The 26,726-nt window shown below is 41.2% G+C and overlaps 1 protein-coding gene across 17 annotated transcripts in view; it reads right to left on the reverse strand.

The window, feature by feature from the left end:
- Nucleotides 1–26,726, reverse strand: part of NEDD4L (NEDD4 like E3 ubiquitin protein ligase) — a 321,617-nt gene that overhangs the window by 19,754 nt on the left and 275,137 nt on the right. For 11 of the 17 annotated variants that reach the window (XM_080686861.1, XM_080686863.1, XM_080686865.1 and 8 more), the window contains 6 exons: nt 21,096–21,173; nt 19,626–19,680; nt 14,329–14,387; nt 6,621–6,686; nt 3,826–4,055; nt 1,982–2,103 (listed from right to left, as the gene is read on the reverse strand). In XM_080686861.1, the coding sequence (XP_080542987.1) occupies nt 1,982–2,103; nt 3,826–4,055; nt 6,621–6,686; nt 14,329–14,387; nt 19,626–19,680; nt 21,096–21,173 (610 nt within the window). Of the gene's footprint in view, nt 1–1,981; nt 2,104–3,825; nt 4,056–6,620; nt 6,687–14,328; nt 14,388–19,470; nt 19,525–19,625; nt 19,681–21,095; nt 21,174–26,726 lie in introns of all 17 variants that reach the window. The other 6 variants (XM_080686851.1, XM_080686862.1, XM_080686860.1 and 3 more) reach the window with 1 other exon arrangement.

Below are 26,726 nucleotides of genomic sequence, written 5' to 3' on the forward strand. Positions count from 1 at the left end.
TGCGTGGGGCGCGGGGCAGTTTGGGCTGCTGCCTGAATGATGGCACCGGGAAGTCACTGGAAGGCCAGGTGATTCCATCTGCACATCAGGACCACTCCTGGGGCAGGCATGGAGAAAAAGCAGGAAGGGGACAAGAGGACATGAGGGAGATCACTTAGGAGGCTTTGCAATCTTCCAGAGCAGGGCTGATGAAGGTCAGAGTAAGGCAATGGCAGTGAGGACACCATCACAGAGGTGTCCCGTAGGGCCCCCCAATCCACCTGTCCACAGGCAGGTCAGCATCACACGCCTCCTCATTGGGGTGCTGAAACCTCAGCCCCCACCCCCATCTAATCACCAACCCTCTGCAACGTATTCCTATTCACAGTGGCTCAGGGTGGCCCTAGGCTGCGGACTCAAACACCTTCGGTGTCTCGGGAGGCAGAGGATGAAGCCGATACAAGGGAGTGTGGGCTGGCTGTGGCGTGTGTGTGTGCTCTGCCTACAGGGGCATTCGCATTTTTAAGGGCATTCGGGTCCTCAATTCTGCAATTCCTGATGTACACTGGTATCACCTTTGGCAGTAGTGTCCTAGATTCCCCCACTGTTCCTGCTGCTTTCCATCACTCCCTCCATGGGCCTTGACTCGGCCAGTACTTGCTCTTCTGAAATGGTCCAGGCTTCTAACTGTTCAAATCCCACCCCCCTTCGCAAGCTGGGCCTCCAGGCAAATCAGGGTTTCCTCATTTCATTGTTGGACCTCCTGTGGCCTTCTGATTGGACTCTGTCACTGTGAGTCTTCTGCTTTTCGTTTGCCCACTAGATTATAAGTTCACGGAGTCAGGATCATATCTGACACGTCTATTTCCCCACAGCCACTAAGGATGTGTTCTCACTTGGCAGAAGGTGTACAGACTGACCTTCTAAGAAAAGGATGAAGTGAATCTGAACAGCTGAAATAATCTATGGCACGATGCCAGTGTAGCAAATTAAAATATATTCACACAACATACATATATGGAAAGAGTGAGTGCAGTTTCTTTCCCATGAAAAAAAGTGCTTATTTCCCCCAAGTAAAAGCATTGAAATCAGAGGATCAAAATCAGCCAGCAAATACCAGTAAAAATATATTAAAGGATGAAGTACAGAGGGTACATCAATTATTTACTGGAATAGCTAAGGTTCCACAGACGCAATTAACATTACTTCCCTGGACCTCTCTCTATAGTAGCTGTAATGCCAACCTCAAATCTTATTCTCTCTTCTATCCTCAACATTTTTATCCCCAAATCTTTCAAAAATATTTTTAATTCCCCTTCAATGATTTAAATAGTGTCCTTTCTCAAGGGCAATGCTTTGGAAATGACCAAATCTATAGAAGGCTCTATTACAAGCCTAATAGATATGCCAGGGGAGGGGTCTGACTTCTAACTTACAAAGGACCCTGAGATTCTTTCATGGCTTACATGTTTTAAATAAGAACGAGATTACCTTGTGCCATTTGTGGGTCAATGTCTTAGCTCAGCATAACATTACTGACAGTCTCTTACCATTCAAATAAAAATAATAAATATTTACAGTCTCTTCACATTCAAATAAAATAACAATTTGAAACAACAGCAGAATAGTGATGAATCTGATCATTTTGATTAACTTTTCAATTAGCTTTTCCATCTGTCACCAAATCTAGTTCTCCCTAAAAAAATTAGAAGCTGTTCTTAAAAGCAGAAAACACACAATCACAGAATGTTCTGTGCTTCACACTTGTTTGTTTTGTAAAAAAATTTTAAACTGTGTGTAGACACTGTACTGTCAGTGCTCAAATTAAGATGACTCCAGTGAAAAACACCTCAATTACAGGCAAAACATAAAAATAATTGAATTACACAGAATCAGTGGAGCTTTTGCTTAACATCTATGATGGGAAAGATGAGTCACCTAATAAGGAACCATAAATAACACTGTCCTATTTTGATGACTTCAAATCTTTTTAATAACTTACCATCTAAAAGTTTCCCATGAAATACTGCCAGACCAGCCACTCTTCCAATAAAAGTGAAATAGGACAAATGGTCTTCATTACAGAGGCCTGAATTGGGGTTGATCTGAAGTGTGTAGTTGTCCCTTGGGGAAGAAGAGAGAGAAAAAGCCCAATCATATTTTTAAAGAAGAAACACAAAAATTTGCATCTTTCTTTGCTGCCTGTCATTAGCTTTCATGGTGCTAATGCTTTTTACACAGGTACTCTGCTCCTGATGGGGAAAGGCATGAGCTAGGGCAGTGGTCGGCAAACTCATTAGTCAACAGAGCCAAATAACAACAGTACAATGATAGAAATTTCTTTTGAGAGCCAAATTTTTTAAACTTAAACTTCTTTTAATGCCACTTCTTCAAAGTAGACTTGCCCAGGCCATGGTATTTTGTGGAAGAGCCACACTCAAGGGGCCAAAGAGCCACATGTGGCTCGCGAGCCGCGGTTTGCCGACCACTGAGCTAGGGAATGGGACTTACCATTTAGTTAGCCTCTTTTTGTCACCAACTGAGGTCCCATGGAGCTGGTGCACATGCCCTTTGTAAGTTAAACCGTAAGAGAGTGTTGATATTTGACTATTTTTGATTTACAAAAATGTCAACTGCATATGGTTCGGCCAAGTATCTTGGGAAGGTACGAATCACCACATAATAAAGGGACCGTGCACAGACTGCAATGATGTGAGTACTTACTTCAGGTTCTCTGAGGAGGAGCATTTGTTCCTTTGAGAGGCCTTTATTTGGAGATGAACATTTTTCCTCCAGGCCCAATGTTTGCTCTGACCACCGCTGCTGGGCCCTGACAGCCCCAAGGGCATTGGTAACAGCATATGCTGTCTTAACACCGTAAACCACAAAGATGTTTACATGTCCGTTTCTGGTCTCAAAATCATGAGGATCATGGTTTTCCAATTGGGCTCCATAGACAGATTCTTTTAGGGGATCTGAGAGATGAGGATCCTGCCCCCTTCTCCCCCCATGCCCTGCCTGCCACTTCAATTTTTATGATCAATTTTACATAGCGAGCTTTCTCATGGGACAATAATAAACAAGCTGGGCGATTCTTGGCTAGAACAACTGGGCAGGATCCTGAGTCTGCCTTCCAACAGAGCCCCAGGAGAGAGTGGGAGATGTGGAAGAACCCATGTCCCTTAGAGCAAGGCTGCCTTTCGGCAAGGCCAGCAACTAGTCTACAGGTACTTGGGTCCACAGCCTGCAGGAGGAGCAGGTGGCCTGATAAGCGGGTAATGTTGGAGTCCTGAGAAAGCAGCTGAGTCTATTTTAGTTTCCATGCCTGGCAATGATGAAATCCTAATGCCCAGGGAATCTGGTTCTTCCCTTATAGGACCAGGGTGCTGTCCTTTGGAGCCTGAAGAATAGGTCCTCCTCAAAGTCATCATAATTTGCCTTTAACTAGTGTTCCTTCAGAAACTATTTTTGTCCATGAGACGACAATGACTATCTGAATTCTGACAATGACAAATTCTCCTGAATTAACATAACATTACGAATGAAAATTGCCTCTTGTTCCTTACCGTAAGTAATCAGCACACTTTCAATTTCAATTAAGTGAACCCAACAGACAAGAGAAAAATCATTTTTCTGTGTTCGGAGTACATTATCTCACCAGGTAGAGTCAGAACCTGTTCTAGACTTATGGGGGTGTGTGGGTTGGTGGTGGAGGGGAGCGGGGTCTGAAAACAGCAGTGTTAATTCATTTCAAATGAGTTAGCCACTTATTCTTTCGTAAGCTGAAACTATCAAGAATAAAACTGTTTCAGTGGCACAAATTCTGAATTTGCTCCATATACTTACGTTGCAGAGTATTCAAAGAGACCATAGTAGGGGTTGAACATCTCTTTGGACAGTAAGAAGAACCATTCTCTGGCCACACCCCCATAGTCAAGGCCTTTCTCTGATTCAAATTCAATCCACAGTCTAGCTTTTAGGACATCTGGTCTTTTCACAGACATGATCCTCCGATAGGACTCTTCAAAAATGTTATTTCTGTGAAGTTTCATTTCAAACCTATTTGGAATATCAGCCTACACAAAAGAAAAAAAATCACATAATCATACACTAAATATGCACCTTACTTCACAGGAGAGAAACGATGGCAGTCTTCAAATAAACAAGCAGGGATGAATTATTCCAACTGAGCATCCCTCCTTATGGAGGTTTCTTTGCACAGTCAGAAAGCCTCACTGAGATACACAGCGGCCACCAGCAGCTGTCAGACTGAGCTGGCAGCATGTGCTGCAGAACAACGTCTGCTGAGCAGTCATCCTCCCCCGTTTATGAACAATTGTGGGGTGCTTATCTGCCCAGCAGCAACTGAAATATGGTTAACTGTATATACTGTTTCTGTCAAAGGAAGTGACTTCAGTCCAGGCAATCAAAACCCACAATAGTCCCCACCTGGCCAGGATGGGAGCATGCTCAACTCCAGCTGGTAGTTATGGTCCACACGCTGATTCTGCTACCATGGGGAGTGGGCCCCTGGTTATCATGCCAAGTTGTGGGAAAGCATCCCACAGGCCATCCTATATAATAAAGAGGTAATATGCAAATTGACCCTCATGCCCTCCCAAGATGGCTGCCTACAACCAGGCCGGCAGGGGGGTTAGTGAGGGATGACCAAACGACTGAACAAGCAGGCTCTGTGGGGCGACCAGGCTGGTGTGTGTGGGGGGGTGTGACAGTTAGGGGCGACCAGGCCAGCAGAGGAGGGCAGTTGGGAGCGACCAGGCTGGTAGGGGGGCAGTTCGGGGCGATCGGGGGGGGGGCAGTGAGGGGCAACTAGGCCAGCGGGGGAGGGGCAGTTGGGGGCGACCAGGCCGGCAGGGGTGGCAGTTAGGGGTGACCAGGCCGGCAGGGGGGGAGGGGCGGGCAGTTAGGAGTGACCAGGGTGGCAGGGAGGGGGCAGTTGGGGGCGACCTGGCCAGCAGTGGGGGCAGTTAGGGGCAACCAGGCCTAAACTGGCAGTCGGACATCCCCTGAGGGGTCCCAGATTGGAGAGGGTGCAGGCTGGGCTGAGGGTACCTCCCCCCCTCCCCACCCCATGCATGAATTTTGTGCACCGGGCCTCTAGTAGTTAATAAATATGAAAACAAAAAAGCACTTGACAGGCTGTAACTGCTTCCTGGAAAAATGAGGGATGGGGCAGCTTTGCCATAAAACAGATTTGCAGAGTCAGTTAGTGAAAGTGCCACCTGGAATGACACAGAGTGAAGTCCCTAAAGTCACCCCTTATGACTGGGGGAGTGCAGGTAACTCACAGAGAAACTGGGGATTTTATGTGTTTAAATTTGAGTCATTTCAAAAGCAGTCATCAAAGAGCTAGCTGCATGAGGATGTTGGAAGGGAGGACAGAACTCCTAAGTGGGAGCTCCAGAGGCAGAGACTGTCTCTTGCATCTCTATCCCCAGTGCCTCACCCAGAGCAGGTGCCTCACCCAGAGCAGATGCCTCAAAAGTGAGGCTCTCACTGAGGACTGGAGCAGGGGAGACAGTGATGCAGCACAGGCAAACTGGGGAGACCTGAGTGAGGGTCTTTCCCCAGTGGGAGGAAGCCGAGAAATGGTGACACCAAATAAGACAAAACATCCCAAACCCCAAACAGTGAATGCACAAATGGAGACGAAAACTGGTAAAACCTATATCACAGAAGTGAAATAACAAAGTAAAACAGAAAACCTATATTGAAAATTTGGGATGATGTGTCAGTAGAAAATAATGTGATTTAAATCACTGCCTGTAAAAACCTTATTGGGTTTCTCAGTTTTGTAAAAATCGTATAGGGTTTCCTATGAGAATTTTCATTTGAAAATTACACTTGGTCTTAACATGCCAAATATAATCAAATATTATAAATCGTACTGTAGTATTATAATTAAAATTATACTTCTGAATTTAAAGGGAAGGGCTTGAACATTTTTCTAACTAGGATCTAGGTCAGGGTGGGCAAACTTTTTGACTCGAGGGCCACAATGGGTTCTTAAACTGGACCGGAGGGCCGGAACAAAAGCATGGATTGAGTGTTTGTGTGAACTAATATAAATTCAAAGTAAAGGAGTGGAGGGGAGAGCAAGAGAACCAGATAGAACAGCCGGATCCGGTCCGCGGGCCGTAGTTTGCCCAAGGCTGATCTAGGTTTTATTAAATAGGATAACGATAACAACTGCATAGGCTTCTCTGAATTTTTCAACTAGGTCCTAAATTATTCTATTTCCCATAAAAGCATTTCTATCTTTTTACATATTACAATGGCTGGGAACCCCTGCTCTCCCACCAAAGCACTTGAGTATTTTGAAGAGCAGGACCAGCCCTGGGTGGGCTCTCGGGAGCATCCTAGGAGCAGCTTTCTGGGCTCACAGGCCAGCTATAAGAAATTACCTTCAGGTGATTTGGTATGTAATACTAGCCAATCTTCACTTACCATTTCTGTTAAAAAGAAAATTCAGGTGGAAGATCCAGGTGGATCAAAGTGCAGTAAAAAAAGGAAGTTTATATTCTTAGTACACACAGAAAAGTAACAAGTTGCTTGCACTGAAGTAACTTTGGTAACTTACAAAGGACTAAAACAGCATTTTTGGAAGACATGTTACTCACAGGTTTCTTTAATTTCTTCCTAAAGTAGTCATATTTCTGCTTAAATTCTCTGGAGTAAGGAACCGCCTAGAAGATAAATTTGTAAATGTAAATGAGGGGGAATAACACTTGCAACTTTATGTAAACTGAGCCAACATTCAGAGAACTTCATTAATCATACACCTTAAAATTCTCATTCTCCATATTATCATTGAAATTAACTTGTCTATGTACAAAGCACATGGGAAAGTTCTAGAAATGATTAAGGCAAATCAGCACTGAGTAGGGCTTTCACCCCTGAAAACAACTATGTTGATATTCAAGAAGTCATTTAGGGATACACTACATAAAATGCACTTTCCAATGTGACTTCTGTCTGGATATGAGTCAGGGTGTAATCTTTATTTTTCTCCTGTCATTGAGGTAAGAGTTGGCTATGACATTTTAACATAGAACCCCAATGACCTCTACTGTCATTTTGAAAAGACTAATCCTGCTTTTAAAAATCTTTGGGAGGAAATATAATGAGCAGAAAGGCAACTGGACTGACATTCTGATCAAGGACTGTAAGACCAGGTAGAGAGCACTCAGGAAAAGTCTCCCATTTGGGGGTCAGAAGGTTTGCCTCTTACTATTTAGTAAGTAGTCTTGGGTGAGGGTTCCCTTACGTCTTAATGCCTTATCTGTGAAGCAGAGTTATGGTATCACAGGAGTGGGCTCGGTAACTCAACTATCATTACTCAAAGATTCTGGAATCTCTTTAGGCAAATAACATTTTAATATAGTCATTTAAATATTCTCTAATTGCTATGTTATAAAGTAGCTTACAATAGCCAGAGTCCTGACTTCAGGCTATTGAAAAGGCTTACTTTTTTTTTTTTTTTTTAATGAAGCAGAGAGGACTGGCTTTTGCGTATACATGGACATATCTATGGCAGCCTCAAACTCAGAATGACTCATTGCTTTTTTGGCAAATAGCGTGCATTCAGGCAAGAATATTTCTGCTGATATAATTTGGGGCTAAGTTAATAAAATATACTGATCCTTAGAAAAGTGTCTCCAGACTCCAAACCTTCTACCTTCACATTCTTATTCTTGACCAGAAAGAGGAGAAATGAAAAACATAAGCCTCCCCTCCTTTCTACTGTTTTTAAGACAATCACACAAATAACTCAGCCAAAACAAAAACATATAACCAGTCATAGCAAACACTGATCATGCCAGTGTTTCGCTTTGTAATTCAAGAGCAACAGACATCATATCGATATATCTTAAAACAATTTATACTATGTATGGTCTTAGTTTTCAACCCACTCTTCTTTTGCTTTTCCACTGAACATTGGATTTGACCACATATCATATTTATTCTGGACAGTGCTTAGTCTGATGAAATCGTGTGTGAATTCTTATTCTAGAAAAGGTAGAAACTTTGTCACTATCTGGACAACTACTAGTATAAGAAAAAGGAGACAATGTTGTGAAATAAGCCAATAAAGACATTATGATGTTGTTTGCTCTATCAATACTATATCCCATAATAAAAGATTTTCTATCCAGTTTATTTATTCATTCTTTGGTGGTTCATTTGCTAATTCATTCAACAGGTATTTCTTGAGCACTTAGTCTGTGCCAGGCATTTTAGATGCTAGGGAAATAATGGTACATCAACCAAAGAGTTCTTTCCCTATTCTCTCCCGGAGATTACAAGCAATTGGGAGCAATAGGTAATAAGAAATAAATGAATAAGTAGTGATAAACACCATGAGAAAAAAAAGAGTTCCAGGGAGGCTATTTTATATGAGGTGGTCAGGAAAGGCAGTTCTGAGAAAGGAATACCTGAGCAGAAACCAGTGACTGGAGGGAACAAATTTTGACAGGGACAGTGGGTGCAAAGCCTTGAGAAGGCAAAGTGTTGGTTGATGTTCTATGATTAACTGTGATAGAGGGGAAATAACCTAAAATGGATTTCCTTTCATTATCCCATGCCAGCTTTAGAAAACCTGACTTCTAGGACAGACTCCTGCCAGCTAGCTCCATGACAACCTCTCCTTGATGGTACTACTTCCCAGTTACGCAGGAGGATTTGATGAGATGAACTTTAAGGTCCTTCCATTTCTAAAAATCTACGATTCCCAGCCATTATTCTTTGTTTTGGTTCCCCCCTTGAAAATGGTGAGAAAAGGCTTGCACATTCATCCTTGTAAAGTTCTATAGTCTTAAAGGACAAATTTCCCATGGAATTTATTGCAAATTGTCCCTAGCCTGTGATATCTGACTTATCATTCCATTGTCTGACCTGTGGTAGGTGCTGACTAGATGTGGGTGGAAGTAAGATGCTGGGATATTTCTGGCCTTTCTTCTTGAGTGGAATGATGCATGAAGGTTGAAAAATCATTATCCGCCTCCATCTAGAGGTAGTTCTGATAATGGAATAAGCAGAGGAGGTTTTTATCTCCTCCTCCTGAAAAGATCCCAACAATGTCATAGGACAAAGATGTCCCTATGTGCAGCCTCTGAACAGAATTATGTGTCATGTATTTCTTGTTTTGGCCAAATTATTTATTCTCTTTTGAAAATATGACATCTTATTTTCTTACATATAATTTAACTTTTAAGATAAGCTTATTTAAAAATAATCACAGGCCCTTTTGCTCAGCATCACATATGCTTTCTCTTTTGAGCAAAAGGAGAACCTGACTTAGTGTGTAAGATGGTTCTACATGTTTTCATGTCATTACCGTCCAGTTGGTTCTGGAGTCTTCTGTAGAGAAAGGCTCATGTCTGGCCTGGAAACACTGGTGAGGTTAGTACAACTGGGGCTCTAGTCGCGAGTCTGACATTTGGTGTAAGTTTTGGCAATACAATTTGCTTTCTGATCTTCTGACAAACTGGGAATAACAACATCTTCCCTATCCTCTGGAGGGGATGGCTGAGAGTGTCAAAGCAGCTGATTATAAAGTTCTCAGAAAAGTACAAAGTGTCACACAAGCACAATATAGTACTCATAAGAGCAGCAAGCATGGGGAGCACTTTACAAATACCTTCAATGGTGATGTTTGCTATACAGACAGCGTATTGACGTACAGTAATGTGTGCTGGGCAGACACAGAAAGGGTCCCCTCCCCCATAATATATATTTTTAAAACTTGGGAAAAAGAGAAACTCTAGGTACCAGATAAACAGAAAGACTCAAAATAGAGAAATAAGTGGGCACTGGACCTAGACACGGGTGCTGGGGCTTGGGTTTTAACCCTCACATGGGGGAACAGACATGGCCAACAGCCTGCATGACCTAGGCAGTCAGAACAGAGTTCCCTGCTAAAAACTTACATCTGAAAAGGGGACAAGAAAATTCTACCCACTGGCCCAGGAAAGTTGCAAGGAAGCTTACCTTCTGTCCAGGACCATAAATGGAAGAAAAAGAAAAAGAAACAGACCTGTAATAAATTCATACTCCAAGGCTACACCAAAGTGGGTATGAAATCCATAGTTATGGTAATTGGGGGTGAATGATCCCAAGGTAAGTAGTTAACAGAAAATACAGGTCAGAACTTATAAAAGCCCCATGTGAAAAAAAAATGAAGATGAGCATACACACAAATTATAAACGGAACTAGGTAATAAACTACCATTGAGGAGAGTCTACAGATATAACGTCTGGGGATAGTTTATGTTCCTGGGACCAGAGTTAATAGGATAATTTGAAAAAGGCTATAAAGAGGCTATTTTAAGAATGATTAAAGAGTTGGAAGTATCAATAAAAATAAATAAATAAAAGAACAGGACAGAAAAATAGCTAAAAAGACTAAGCAAATTTAAAAAGAGCAAATAGAACTTTGAGCAATTAAACAGTCACTAAAATAATAGAGAAAGTGAACTGATAGAGTAGATTATATAAAGGGTTTAAGAAAGACTTAACTGGAAGAGCTGAGCCCATTATATACAGCAAAAAAGAGAGGTAGAAATGTGAAAGCTAAGAAATAAGATAGTTGTGAAAGTGAATTAATTACCCAATAGTTACTGATACAGATATTTTGAAAGAATATGAAAGATGCAACATGTAAAGAAAATAACTGTTGAGAATTTTCCAGAATGAAGAAAAGACATGGTCCCCAATTGAAGAACCACATTGAGTTCAAAGCAGAATTAATTTTTAAAAACCCACCCTTATAATACAGTAAACTTGCAGAACATCAAAGACACAGAGAAAAATTCAAAATCACCAAAGAGAGTTAACTATAAAAAAAATAATTTGATTGACAACGTCTCATCATCAGTTAAGAAGACCAGAAGATATGAAAAAATATCTCCAAAGAACTGAAGAAAAGTAATTGTTAACCAAGAATTTTATAAGGAATGAGCTAATCCAGTGGTCGGCAAATTGCGGCTTTCGAGCCGTGATTTGCCGCTCTGTTGACTAATGAGTTTGCCGACCACTGACTTAGACTCTCGATTCCAATAATTACAGGCTGTTTTTGTTCCTTGTGATTAAGCCCCAATCCCAGTGGTCGGCAAACTCATTGGTCAACAGAGCAGCAAACCGCGGCTTGTGAGCCACAGTTTGCTGACCACTGAGCTAATCTATCATTTCACAGAGTGGTAAAATAAGTCCTCTCAGACTAAGCGAGTTGACCACTCAGGCTCCCACTGAAGTTGCTGTTAGAGCAGAGGTTCTCAAACTTGGGTGAACTCCAAAATCCCTGGGAGGGTTTGTTAAAAGACAGATTGCTGGACCCACTCCCAAAGTTTCTGGTTTTCAGTAGGTCTGGGATGGGGCCCCAAATCTGCATCTCTAACAGGTTTCTGGATGATACTGATCTGTAGATCACACTTTGAGCATTATGTCATTAAGAACAAAACTTAACCTAGAAAAAAAGGGATGTAAAAATCAGTGGTGGGCGAAGAAATCTGTTTACATCTAAGTAAAATTAAGTAAGCATTGACTGTTAAAAAAAGAAAAGGTAAAATACTAATGAGAATTTGGAAAGTTTAAAGACAAGGTAGTTGTTTTTTAAATCCTGGATTTTTAGAGGGAGTAAGGGAAGGAGGCAAGGGGAGAGAGAGGGAGAGGAGAGAGAAGAGAGGGAGGAGAGAGGGGAGGGACGGGAGAGGAAAGGGACGGGAGAGGGAGAGGGAGAGGGAGGGAGGGATCTGGGGATGGAACTGGCAATCTTTTGGTGTACGGGATGACAATGCAACCAACTGAGCCACCCAGCCAGGGCTAAACACAAGGTAGTTTTAAAACTCCACTGAACAATGAGCAATGGGAGTGGGAAGAATGGCACTAACGTTCCCTAAAGTCCTATATTGTCCAGGAGGAGAGTAGAGAGTGATTAATTTTGACATTAAGTCAATTACGTCAGTTAAAAATTTTAATGTGAGCACTAAGAGAACTGAAATAGAAAATACAACTTTCAAGCAAGTATTAAAAAATGAAAGAAAATAAAGTGTATGCTATCAATCTAATAGAAGGCAAGAAAAGAAAAAACATAGCAAGAGACAGAAAATTATGTCCTAGACAAATACTAATGGAAAGAAAATGAATGTAATGATTGACGAGGCCAGTCACCATGGGAGTTTGACACAGCTATCTTGGTTAGATAAAACAGCCAGGAAAACAGTAGAAATCAAAATGGATAATTTGAACACCACAGGCTTGAACTAATGGTATACATATATAAAGAACTGGCCTATACCCAAGAAAGACAGAACACACATTCTTTTCAAACTCAAAAGAACATTTACAAAAAATGGCCAAGCCTTCAAAGACTTTTTGCATATCTGATAATCAATATTCCATATTCAATGTTCTCTGACCATATGCAATACAATTAGAAATCAATAACAAACAGGCAAAAATTCTCCCATAGTTTTAGAAACTAAAAAGCACATTCCAAATAACTTAAAAGCCAAGGAAAAAAATCATATGGAAATGACCAAATATTTAGAATTAAATGATGACAAAAGCCAAATGTCTACACTAAGTTGATAATTACCTAAATAAACATACTCTTCTTATTGAAAGAAATAACACTAATAATAATGAGTAAATCAACCTCTTTAAGGAAAACAAGGAAATAGAGATCACTCTTGGGGGCAAATCTATCTGGATTTATGCTAATTTTCAATAGTAACAAGACTATGTGCTTGAGTGAATGTAGATGATCAATAAACCATAAAAAATATTTGAAAAAGACTGAGAAATATCATGTTAAAAGTCCTCTGCTAATTGAAAACAGCTCTGTTTACTGAATTTACCTGTTGCTCATGATGGAGAAGAGAAAATGCTATTCTAACAACTTAGTGTGATTACGAATAAATAGAAATGAAAGCCATGGTAGAATGGCAGGCATTTAGTAAGCTCCATGGAGAAAAAGTAATTGACTGTTTTAACCCAGGCATACCCGGGCATGATGTAAACTGTAGAAAGTAGCAGAGTAAATCGAATGAACAGATCCAACAGGTAATTAAAAGATGGTGGGGATCAAGTGCACTTGCATTCTAATATCATTTAAGTTTTCAAATGGACTTACCTTTATAATCAAAACATAATTTGAACTGAATCAGATCAATGCCATGACATTAGTATTTTAAAAATACCCATTGGCCTCTTAGCTCAGTGCTCAAAATATAATGTAACTTCCTCCAGTTTTTAAAAGAACCCCACATTTTCCATCTTCTGTGATTCCAGTATCTTCCCTGAAATTCCAAATCATCTCCTTGCACTCTTATAACCACTGACACGAGGTGCTAGTACATTCCCCACTGATGAGATGAGCGTGGCCCCCACTCTACAAACTCCACCCAGGAGCAGGATACCAAGTGTCCATTACTGCCGAGTGACCAGGGGTTCTCACTCTTCCTTACGAACAGTGTGTGGCAGCATTTCAAGGGGCAGCACCATACCTAAGGCAGAACTGGTTCTTTTCCCACCTGGTACACACGAAGGGACTATGAGAAAGTTAGTGGGTCAGCGGAGATAAAGATTCTTATCTTATCTGCCAGCTCCAGAGGTTAGCGACAACCTCCCCCAAACCTTTACAGAGTTTCAGCGCTGGAAGAGATTCAGAATACAGCTTAGATTTGGTTAGCATGCATGAACTGCCCTTGGCCTAGAGAAATGACAAAACTCTGCAAATACAGGGCTGGCTTTGCCTCATATAGAAAGGAAGAGAGGACAATTTGATTGTTTCACTTATATTTTATTATTATTTTAAAAATACTTATTATTTATTTATTTGTAATCCTCATCTGAGGATATGTGTTACTGATTTTCAGAGCGAGGGGAAGGGACAGAGAGAAAAATAGAAACAGAGAGACACACAGAGAGAGACATGGATGTATGAGAGAAACAGCGAGTAGTTGTTTCCCCGAACATGCCCCCACCGGGAATCAAACCCCCAACCTTTCAGTGTACAGGACGACGCTCCAACCAACTGAGCCACACCGGCCAGGGTTGATTGTTACACTTATAATCCATCCTTTTATAATGGAGAAAAGAAAATGTTTAGTTTAGCTACCAAGATCACATCATTTTCTTTTCCTTTATAATGAAAGCCACATGAAAAGGCAAATGTAGTTGCACCTCACCAGGAAATTCCCATCAGGAGGAGATGGGAGTAATGTTACATTACTCAATTACACCAAGGTGAGCAGTAATATACAAGAAATGTGTGTTTTGATACAACCGAAATATTACACTGAAGATTCAGAACTTGAGAATACTGACCGGGCCAGTAATAGCTGGATTCTGCAGTCTTGGGTCTTCCCACTGAGTTATTTTGCTATCTGAAAATTAATATTAAAAAAATCAGCATATTAGTTGAAATCTATTCTATGTCAAAAATGTTTTAGAAATAATTATTTCTGGCTTTTCAAAAACTGTCTAGTCCCCCAACCTGGCCCCCAAAGATCATATCTTAGTATTTCAGGGTTAGAAGAGAACGATACTTTGTATGGCAAACCTCCTATATCATGTTTAGTTAAAAACACTCAATCAAAAACGCACAACTAAAGTAAAACCATCTATTTACACTGTTTTTGGCAAGCAATCTGCTGAAAGTTCAATTATAAACCCCTGTTCTTTCAAGGATTTATAACTTGATCTTGATATTCATTTAATTGAAAAAAGGCACAAAAAGTCTTAGTCTGCCAAAAGTTAACACACACACATTACTTTTTCTCATTTCAAATACTTTTGCCTGTGCTTATGGTCTTGAAAAACTGCTTTCAATTAAGAATCCTACACTGAACAAATGAATAATCCATTACATGTGCCACTCATATGCACACAACAATGGAAGCAGCCAGTAAGTTAGGCAGTCCAAAAAAGGAGAATTACATACTGCAGAGGAAGATTCTAGAGAAAGGCTTCCCTTTTGGCCATGTTGGTGAGAAGTGGTTTTCTTTCTTCCAAAAGAGTCAATGTTAACAAAATTGTTCAAAGCCACCTAAACCACTACTCCAATGGTGCAGGTGATAATGAACAAGAGCTCCCCTGCATCACTTGGGATTTGTGACTGTGCATAATTAAATAGACTTTATGGATTACTGTGTGTGTGTGTGGTGGGGTCAGAGATGAACTCACATGAAAGATAATGTGGAGGATAGACTGGGGGAGAATGAGCTCTTTTGGAGTTTTAGGAAATTTAAGTTGATTTTTAAAAATGGGAAATTATTTGAGAAAAATACTGATTCTAATTATTTCCTGTAAACTCAAGAATAACTAATAAATTTGGTTTAAATGACCATATCAGGGATTTTTCAGAGTCTGGTATTATAATTATTTTAATAGAAGCAGAGTAAAATCTTAAAGTTATCAAAGCACATGATGATTGGATTTGTGCATGCTGGAAGACAATTTACATGAAATGCTTCAACTGTTCTAGAGAATCTTGATGGTTCCTTACCTTGAAAATGGAAGATTTTGAAAAGTAAAAGTTGCTACTGTGATGGAGAACAATAGAAAAGAAAACCAAATAATGGAAACATAATAGAGTGGGGCAATAACTGCCTTGGACTATCAATGTAAAGACTGGGTATTGTCATCACAGCAGAAAATAAATCAATAACTACCTGTTTACGACAACTCCCAAATCTTCAGTCCAAACCTCAACTTCAAGCGCCACCCTTGACATCTGCACCTGGATTCCCCATAGGTACCTTCAATCCAACTCTATAAAAATTGAACCCATAGTCTTCCAACACCAAAACTGTTTATGGAATCCTGTATTCTCAATTAACAATATCACAATCCATTCACTGTTCAAATTTGGAATCTTGACACATCCCTTTTCTTCCCTCGCCATTTACCTCTGGTGGTGACCAAACTGTCCCTACTTCTTTCTGGGTGCTCATCTTTTCCCTGGACCATTCTCTAGGTTTCCCTGGTCTCAATCTTATTCCTGTTCAAAACTCTCTATATAGCTCTGCCAAAAGGATCTTTCTAAAGAACAAATCTGACCACTGTCACCTCCTCTGGAAAATCCCCCAGCAGCTCCCTCTTGCCTGCAGAAGGGACCGAGTTCCCACACCTGGCAGACTGCCTTTAACTCGATGGGTGTGCCACCCCTGCCTTCTCTGCACACTGGCCATGGGCAACCCTGCCGCACTTCTTTGCACAACTTCATACACCTGCACACCTTCTCCATGCTGGAATCACTTTTCACTGGGTGTGGGTGACTAGTCTTATTCATCATTTGGGATATGTCTGAAGAGTGATCCATTCCATAAGGCCTTCCTGCAGTCTCCCCCATCCCTGATGCCCTGTGCCACTTGGCAAGCAGGTACACTCTTTGCCTCTTCTGCTTACACATTAACAAGGGGTTCTTTCCTCTAATACAGCACTTAAAATACTCCATGGTACCCCTGCTAGAATCTAAGTCCCTCAAAGACAGGGGCTGTATCTTATTCCTCTCTGCAGCCTCCTCTCCACCACTTAACACATTTCCTAGCCTAATGTGTAACAGGAGTCCAATGTGTTATTATTTTTAATGACCAAGTGAAGTTGATGGTGATAACAAAGTTCCTTTACAGTTGGCTAAGCTCTCAGATATATACAAGTTTCTGTGTGGTTACCATAAAGGTCAATTTTGCAGCTAAGTATTGTCAATTTTTATATGTATGGTGGCCAGTTATCCAATTTTTCCCTAGAATTTTAAAATCTAAACTTGCTTTGTCTTCAAGACATTTTTTCAAATAAAGGGACAAGAATGAAGTAGAAGAATGAGAAACTCAGTCAATTTAGCTACTGTTTACTGGTTTGGTAAAGGCTATGGGCAGAATAGACTCAAATAGGATTTTACAGCATAGCTAGAATTTAATTTTCTATTCTAGCTTTGTATATAAGATATCTGTGACCAATTTCTCAGCTGCTGGGCATATCTGGTCTTTAAGAAGAATCACACAATTCCTAAGAGAGGCAGAGATTCAGTTCAAGATCTTCCCTTAACCTTTTGCACCAGGCTTGAGACATAGAAGCCATTCAATAAATTTCAACCAAATAAATCAAGGCGTCTAAAGAGAAGATTAGTACTGAGCATTATCTCTTTCGAGATTAAATCTTTAAGGTTGAAATTATAAATCTTAAAAATGTCTAATGTCTCAAGAATTTATGAAGCAGAAGATAAATAGCATAATTATTTAAAAAGAGAAGGGCACTGCTGTTCCTGACATTCAGAGTGCAGCCACCTGTCCCAGTGATGCTGGCAGACAGGGTGACTGAGTAACTCCCAAGGTGGTCACTTTCACAGTAAATGGCACATATAAGGATGACCTGGTTTCTATCCCAAGACAGCAAAGCGAGATGCTGAATTTTGGCAGAAATCAGATGTGGGAAAACTATTTAGAAAAAGAGGTTCATTTGGAAGGTAAGGAAAATTTTTAATGTCACCACCAGGTAACTAGACCCATTTTGGAGTGTACCTATTAGGCTAATAAAGTCTCTTAGAAAGTTTTCTGCATTTTTTGCAAACTGGATTTTGGGGAAAAGGCAGATGAATTGAACTCTGTTTCACTGCTAGTTACCCCTTTATTGTGTAAACATTGACAAATGAGGAGAAATGGCAAGAATGTTATATTAACAGCTAATGAGATTCTCATACACAGATCTTTTTCTTACCTTGTTTCTGGTCTAACTAATCAGGTTAAGAGAACCTTTCAGTATGGTTAAGCAAAAGAAAACTGTGATCTCTGGAAAGAGGAGACTCCCACAAACTGTTCTGGCAAGAGAAATGAGGGATGCTGTGCTTGGAGGGACTGATTAAGGAACTGCCCAGTCATTTAGCAAGTAACTATCCTCTCAGCCTCCCAGCACACAGGAGCCAGGCAAGCCTGAGGCTGCCAGTGCTGCTGTTTCTCAAGGCAAATTCTTGCCCTTTTCTGACCATCACCACTGACCTCCCAGGAACCAACTTCAAGTCACTGTTTCCCAAAGCATCAACTGTACACTAGTTCTATGCACGCCACTAGAAAAATTGTCTATGACTTTTATTACTTCTAATGTATACTAGTATGGTTGTTTGCAATAGTGTTTCTCTTGTTTTTGGGTCCTCCCAGTACATTAAGAACATATACAATGTTTTTTCCAGGTTGACCTGAAGATCACTGGCCAGGACACAGCCACAGTCTTGTGTGAAATATTCTGTGTGTAGCAGACCAAAGTTGCATTCCTGGATAAGACCTTGTTTTAATAAAATCATATTTTGTACCTATCTTTGAAAACTAAAATTGTAAGGTATAAAAAAACTAGAAAAAAATCTTTTTTTGTTTGTTTTTAATGGTAGAAAAGGGATATGACCCCACTACTCTTTTAGCAAAGTAGGCTAAGAAAATAAAGTATACTAAGGAAACACCCATATTTTAAAGCATTTATGTAAGCAATTTTATGCTCACTGTAAATTTCTGGAAAATATGTAAACAGTATTTTTACCGGTCAAAGACAAAACTAGGCCTCTGGGCTGTGACATATCTAATTTAAACCAAAGGGTAGCCCATACCTCTAAATATACTGAGGACTTCTACTTTTGGTTTAATTCTGAATTGTTGGGCTTCTTAATTAATAAGCCCTCAACATCGTGCCAGAAAGCGAAGGCTCGTCTATGATGCACTCCTTTGCCTGGTAACACCTGGAAGAGGCACTAAAGTGTAAGAGATGGTGATAAGCCCCACCCTCATGGCCAGATTCCCCAGCAATTGGCTCATCAATGTGCTTATCTAATCAGTGTGATGAGTTAAGACAATGTGAGGCTGGGGAAACCTGGTTCAGACTTACTGTTTATGAATCAAATGACAAGGAGCAAAATACTACCAAACTGCATGTGAGATGTGAACTTCAAATCTATTTAAAGACTTCTTTTTCATATACATTTTCAGAAGTTGTAAGGGATATGCAAATATGGAGAACTTGTCACTTCAAGAAAGAAAAAAACTGGCTAAAAGCAAACCTTTATTAGTTTTAGTTGAAATGAGAAATCACACATTTTTCATAGGTGCTGGAGCAAATGTCTACAGCAAATATATCACAATTTCAAGAAAAGAACTGCATATATATTAGTGTGTTGGGTGCAAGGAAACATGCTATGAATAGAAAATAAGTCAGAATGGGCACCTCGCCCTGAGACCGTGAAGGCAGTGTTTAAAACACGCGTGTGCTGCGTCAAGCACCACGCACACACAGATTTTGGACTCAATAATCACTTCTAATCTTATTTTCTATTACCAGAGTGTATTTATTAAAAGCGCAAAAGTCAAGGGGTCATCAACCAAAAAATAGTTCTTAAATAAATAAAAAACAGTTAATAGGTCACAAGATCAAATTGGGTGAAAGCTTGCTGGGCTACTTTACAGCAAACGTGGGGGGAATGCACAGTACCGTACGAGGGCACTGATTCTCTGGTACCATTCTCTCCACATAACACCTGGCTGCCTAGACAAAGAGTAAAATGACAAAGCTTTCACTCTAATGTTTGAAATACCCTTCCCCTCCCTTTACCTGCAATCCCTGTGTCCATAACAGTGCCTACTTACTATGATCAATATAAAATGTTCGGCCATCCAAGTGGATTCTTTCTTCCCACCCGGGCTAGTATCAAGGGAGAGAGAGAGAGAGAGAAAGAGCATGCAAAAATTAGCTAGCTGTTCCAAAATCAAAAGCAAAATTATGACACCTTACTCTTGCCTCCTAAGGTACAGTTTTACATTAAGAATAAACCACAAACATTTCAAGTTAACCCTCAACAACATCTAGGAACACACTTGAAGCACACATCCACAGTCTTGGATGCATTCACCACTTGAGCAGGAAACAGGGATCACTATTTCAAAAGCTTCAAATGGGAACTTCAGCATCCATGGAACACATGAGTTTGGGGATGAACAGCTCATTTAATTAAACAAATATTTACTAAATACTAAAAGGAGGAGGAGGAGGGATAATACAAAAATGTTGGAGACAGATGCTTTACTCATGGCATCACTGGTTGAAGAATCGAATACTTGCACTTCTCTGTTGTGAATTCTCACTGTTCAAACTCAGGAACCAAAAAGACTTGGATCATCTTTCCAAGGGAGGGCTGGTATGCTCTCATTGTCTAAACTGCGTCTATTTGCTTTTTGAAACTCAGGAACCTAACAGGTCCAGACCACACACAATCATTTCCTTTGGAAACTCACTCTCTGGACACATTCTGGGCTCTCTCATCTAAACCCAGAACCAGGCAGATTTGCAGAGGGCGGGATATTTGTATAACCTAATGAATAAAGATGGAATCATAACCTCCCTAGCTTCAAATTTTGCCAAAATATACCACACACCAGGCAACAGAAAAGGTTCTTATGTTTGGAAAAAAACAATAAAAAAATTCCCAGTGCCCTTCATTTAAAAATAGTATTAGAATCTCCCCTCCCCTTCCTGCCCCTGTAAGGTTATTTATTTTTAATTGGGAGTGGGTCAAGGAGGATGCATGGTGAAATTTTCATTCAAAATCCAGTTTTGTAGTAAATAGCTCAATCCCATTCAGGTTCCCAAAAAGAACAAACTGATAAAAAAATTAGCTTTATAAACAGCCATCAACCAGGGAGGAAAGCTTAAAATATCTGCAGACTAAATGACTTACCAAAGTTTCTGTGATTACCTATGCCTTTCTCTCCCACCATTTTCAATATTTTGGTTCCTATCATGGGTAGAACTTATGGTTGCTATGTTACAAAATAAACGTGTGCTGTTTACAATAAATTGCCATCTGTAAAGAATGCCTCCTGCATCCTAGTTACAAGGTCTACCTTCCACTGACAGGTACCAATTCAGAAACCTCTTTCATATGTACTAGCTGGTTGTATGTACGATTAGAATTCAGCCATACACCTGATTCTATTAAGAAATTATAGATCAATGGGCCAAAAGTCTGGAGAAAGAAGTCACAGGGCCTCTCCATCAACACTGGGCAGATAAATGAATAAACATATTCAGACTTGTCCATGTTTCTCCAGGATACTCACAGGCAGAGGGCCAAGGTCATTGGGGTTTAAAGGTGCCTTTGATCGCAAATGTACGGGAAATTTCAGGCGTGGATCTTCCTGCAAGAAAAATGTAAAAGGCAGAACGTGTTAAGAGGGACATCTGTGTGCTGTTACTGGCTCCTCCCCTTCTGGAGCTGTATGTTCCAAGGCAACCAGGAGGCATGTGCATGAGCCACACTCCTGCCTGCACGACGGAGGGAGGGTCCCATCTTTGAAGAGAAAGCCTGGCTGACCATCTCTCAAAAGAGACTCCATTCTTCCTCCTTGTCCTTGGTGAAAGAAGGAGAGTAAGAACATTTAAATAAAAGGTTAACATTTTCCAAAGATCTTGAGCAGGTGAAGAGGAAGAAGGACCAAGCAGTGATGTTACTATGGAAACCAGAATAAAGGGGGAGTGAAAGCCTGGTTTGTAAATCTCCTTATGGATCCAGAGCTGCAGGTGAGAGTGGCTAGCCTAACACACTGCAACAGCCTCTCCATGAGCACTGGAGTTCTCTGCTTCCCTCTCCCACCCCTTCCTGAACTAGAGCAGAGAATCTGAATCTGGTCTGCCTGGCAGGTCAGGAGCTATCCCAGAAAGTGCTGGCTGGCTTTGTCATAAAGTCACATCCCTATTAGACAAATGGACTGAGATTCTCCAGTTCTACAGATTAGATTCTCATGTATGTCTTAATATTTACAAGTTTGCAAAATATTTTTCTTAAGGAATGTGCTTCTTAAGATACCGCAGAAAATCAACAAAAGAGAAATACATAGTCGGCCATCTTGGTTCATGACTTATAATTGACAAAGTAATCAGACATATGATCTTGCAACCACGTTCTTAGGAGGTGGGGTACATGATCTCTCTTTCTTTAGATGGGGAAACTGAATTTTAGAAAGAACGAGACCTTGCCCAGAGGTTCTGACCCTGAGTCTGGGAGCTGCCTGTTATATAGGCTCCGTGAAAATGCAAGGCATTTTCATATTTTAAACTCAAAAGGTTAGAAAACAAATGATAAAATTCAGGACAATAAAATGTTAATAAAATAACCCTAAGATTTTTAAAAATCCTGTAATAAAGCTTACTTTGTGACTATTAGTGGGAATGGGGTTTCCTTTGGGGGTGAAAAAATGTTCTAAAATTGATTATGGTGATGGCTGCACATCTTTGTCCAATGTTTGTCCAAAACCCATTCAATTGTATATTTTAAATGAGTGAATTGCTTGGTATGTGAATCATATCTCAATAAAGCTGTTAAAAGTTTTTTTCCCGGTCGACAGTTTTAAAGCACTAGAATTACTGGATTATAACAAAGTGACAGAATTTTGGAATTGGCAAGAATAAAAAAAAATTACAAAAAATAAAACCAAGCTTTGCTTACTGTTAGCTATAGCAAACTTTTCACTGAAAAAGTTAATATTAGTGATTTATGATGGCTATTGACCCTGAACCTCACTAATATGCTTTCAAAAAGGATGAGTAAAAACATAAAATAGGTCCAATATTCTACAGATTATTGGAACACATACAGTGCATAGATACATTAAACAGATTTAGAATTTAGAAAGTCCGAACAGCTGATATTCTGGGAAACATTTGTGATAGGTTATTGTGACCAAGGAGAAACTTACAGAGCACAGAACGCCACAAAAGCTACTCACTCAGGGCTAACTGTGAGCTGGCCCAGCTAATGTCACAACCATGGGGACCCTGGGGAACACACCCCTGACCACGCAGGTTTAGAGAAAGCCCGAGGCCACTATGAAATGAAAGAGGACAGGGCTTCTGATGCTACATGCCAAGCTAGCCACGCCTTCGAATCCCACACACAGGCTACTGCAAAAGACAACCTGGTAAAAAGGTGGTGATTTAAAGGGGGTGGGGGGTGGGAAAGAAGCTGAAATTAAAGTGCCAGTGGGGCTGGGGGCAGGGGAGTATCTACCTATCCTATCTAATAAAAGAGTAATATGCAAATTGACCATACCTCCGCTACACCCACAAGCCACGCCCACAAGCCCATCAGGAGCGAGTATGCAAATTAACCCAACAAAGATGGTGGGTTAATTTGAATACGCAGGTGCCGCATGGCTGGGGGCATTCTGCACCACCCCAGCTGCTCCTGGCCTCTGGGCAGCATGGGAAGGTGGAAAGGCGGCTCTCGCCAGAGTGAAGGCTGTGCCAGCAGCCAGGGAAAGGAAGGCCCATTTTTGCATGAATCTTCGTGCATCGGGCCTCTAGTTTATATTATAAAAACCCAGTGGCCCTAATGCCATAACGACCAAACAACCAGTCACCAGGAGGCGCAGAGGTGTCTGGGGTCCCGCGGTGTGGTGCGGTCTGTGGAGGGGCCTGGGGTCCTGCAGTGGTGCACGTGGTGGCGTATGTGGCGAGGCGCGTGGGAGGGCAGGGCTGCGTGCATGGCAAGGCATGTGCGGCCCGCATGGTGGGCCTCTAGTAAAGTAAAAAATACATTCAATTTCATAGGTCTGCTATAATAGCCTCTCATGGAACCCTAGAATTCATAGAATGTGAGGACTAGAAGGCCTTAGGGGTCATATTTGATTATACCAACAAAAATAAAAATGACAGCAGCTATACTCTCTTAAGCTCTGAAGGCTAAGTCTAGGGGGCATGCTGAACACCCTTTCCCCACTGACTCCCCTGGACAACCAAGGAGGGGGCACCCCAAGCTGATGGCGCAGGTGAAGGGCAGCCAGGGCCCCACATGAGTTATGATAACTTCAGGGATGCCAATAGTTGGGACACTAATGAGGTCTCAAATAATATAAATACAAATGAATAAAACGTGAAGAGGGACACTTGATTGTTTCTCCCTTTCCTCGGCACAGTGAAATAACTATTTCCTAGTTATTTCAGTATTCCCCATTTGCTTCCCTCAATACAGTGCAAAGGAGTTTAAAACAGAATGCAAAGATCAACACCTCTTTAAAAACCAAAATCATAAATATATATATAGTACATAAAAAAAGGGAATGCTCCTGGTTCAAAAAACAACAGCTTTTTTCCTCATCCTGGAAGAGATCAACAACCAGGCCTCGGCTACAATGAGTTTTCTTCGTTTGGACCCAGTAGAAAACAAACCTGAAACTTCATTAAGGCATACTCTGTCTTGCTACAAAAACAAGGCAATGCTTTGTTCTGTAAGAGACATAAACATACTCGTACATACAAGCTTCGAGCTGCTTCTTTAACAGAAGGAAGGAATGGACAAATCGAAGGCCTCTTGTAACCTTTCCTCTGTCACCTGGTGGCCCCCAGCAGGCATCCATGGCCCACCCCAGGTAGGGACAACTGAACCAATGGCTGGAAGTCTGGCCATAAGGATTCCTCACATGGCCAGGGCTTAGTGCAGGGGTGGGCAAACTTTTTGACTCGAGGGCCACAATGGGTTCTTAAACTGGACCGGAAGGCCGGAACAAAAGCATGGATGGAGTGTTTGTGTGAACTAATATAAATTCAAAGTAAAGGAGCGGAGGGGAGAGCAAGAGAACCGGATAGAACAGCCGGATCCGGCCCGCGGGCTGTAGTTTGCCCACGGCTGGCTTAGTGCCTCTTCTAGGTGTTACTAAGGGATGAGAGCATGGTGGACAAACCTTCGCTTACAGGCTGGGGCCTCAGACATTATTCCAGATGGACGGCGGGCACACTGCTTTAATATGAGATCGTGCTTTGTAAACAGACTTCAACAGGAACTTTCCTCCGTGGGTGTACACAGGGGAAATGTTGGCCTGATCTTTTCATGCTCTGGTTTAGTGCAAGAATCAAGAACAGGCAGGCTGAGGGGGGCAGGAGTCTTATTTTCATTATTCTCCACCTGTTCTACCAGCTTTTCACCCTTCTTCACCTTAGGGCTCAAATCTAAGAAAAGCTATGCTGGCCTCTCATTTGTTCTCTCTTTTAAAAAATGAAGCAAGCCCAGCCACTGAGGCTCAGTGGTTAAGCATCAACCCATAAATCAGAAGATCACGGTTTGATTCCCAGTCAGGGCACATGCCCAGGTTGTGGGCTTGACCTCCAGTAGGGGGTGTGTAGAAGGTAACCAATAGATGAGTCTTATCATTGATATTTCTAACTCTCTCTCCCTCTCCCTTCCTATCTCTGAAATCAATAAAAACAATTTTAAAAACAACAACAAAAAAACACGAAGCAAATCCCAAACCAACTCAATACAAAATTTAAGCTGAAAATGATCTTTACAGTTCCCTCTATCCCTCCATTTTTTGTCCAAATCAACAGGAAATTTAGAGCAATCCTTCGACAGTGAGCATTCTGTACAGGCCTTTGTTTAGAAGGAGAGATAGCAGCTGGGCCAGCCTGTCTGGGTTTAGAGAAGAAGGGGAGTAACCGGGGGAATGTCCAGTTGTTACTTTAAGGATTTTCAACAATGGCAGCAGCAACAAAATGTTGTTTTAACAAATTAAAATTTTAAACCAGTAAATCAGTCAATAACAAGCATGTGGGTAGAAAGGGACAACTGGAAATTCAAACTGGATTTCATTCAGCAACGATGCAGGCAGTAAACAAAGCTGGGGCTGTTTAAAATCAAACCTGCCCAGCTGCAATTACTCTGCAGTTGTGGCGTGAAAGGCTGTGAGAAGGTTAGGGGATTTGATTACTAAGCTAGTTCAGATTACTAAAACCATAGCTTATGTTGGCAGGCCACCGTGGCTCCATACACTAATCCATCTCCTTTTATACTATTTGTCCCCTATTTCTGGAGTGCCCATTCCTGGCTGAGGATTTGTAGAATCAATCAAATACTCTTAGCAGGACAGCCACAGGTTCTATGTCAACGAGGAAAAAAAAAAAGACTTAAAAACCAATCTCCATAGTCGGTTTCCCCCAAAGCTGCCTATCTCTTACTCTTGTCTTGGCCACAAACCTGTAATATGATATGAGACTCAAAGGTGAGTCAAACAAAGCTACATGTTATTATATGCCTTCGAGGTAGTTATGAGTTTAATGAATGTCACCAGATCTAAATGATAAATTCCCCTGGCAGGCTAATTCCTTTACTTTAAAATAGGAAGAACTTTTAGAGTGGTTCTCACTAAGGGGTGCTTGCAAGTGTGTGGTAACATTTTTGGTCATCACTGTGGTGGGGGAGGGAAAGAAAAAGTGGTTATTCAGTGACAGGAACCAAGGATATTAAGCATCCTGCAATAAAAGGCACAGTCACAGTCCTGCCCCAAATACCGAGAATGTCCTCATAGAGATATGCTTACCACCATCCATCCGTAGGACTTGAGAGAGAGAGAGAGAGAGAGAGAGAGAGAGAGAGAGAGCGCGCGATATCTAGGACCTCTAGTCCAATCTCAAGGGACTGATTTAACATCAGGCCACTGCAAAGTATAAATGACAGTCCGGGACATTTTGGTCCAGGCCCCTTCATTAACACAATACTGCTGTTCTAACAATGGACACACTCGTGTCTTTACTTAAATGGGGATTTAAAGCATGTGTTCACCTCTGATCCAAGACCAGAGAGCTAGGGCCATTGACAATCCCCAAACTCAGCCAGCTTTCCGGTCACATCAATTCTAAGCAAGCAGCACAGACGCCAGAAGGACTGAGTCAAACTCTGAACCCAGGCCATTAGTTGGGGA

Source organism: Plecotus auritus (assembly GCF_963455305.1).
Source record: "Plecotus auritus genome assembly, chromosome: 8".
NCBI lineage: Eukaryota > Metazoa > Chordata > Mammalia > Chiroptera > Vespertilionidae > Plecotus > Plecotus auritus.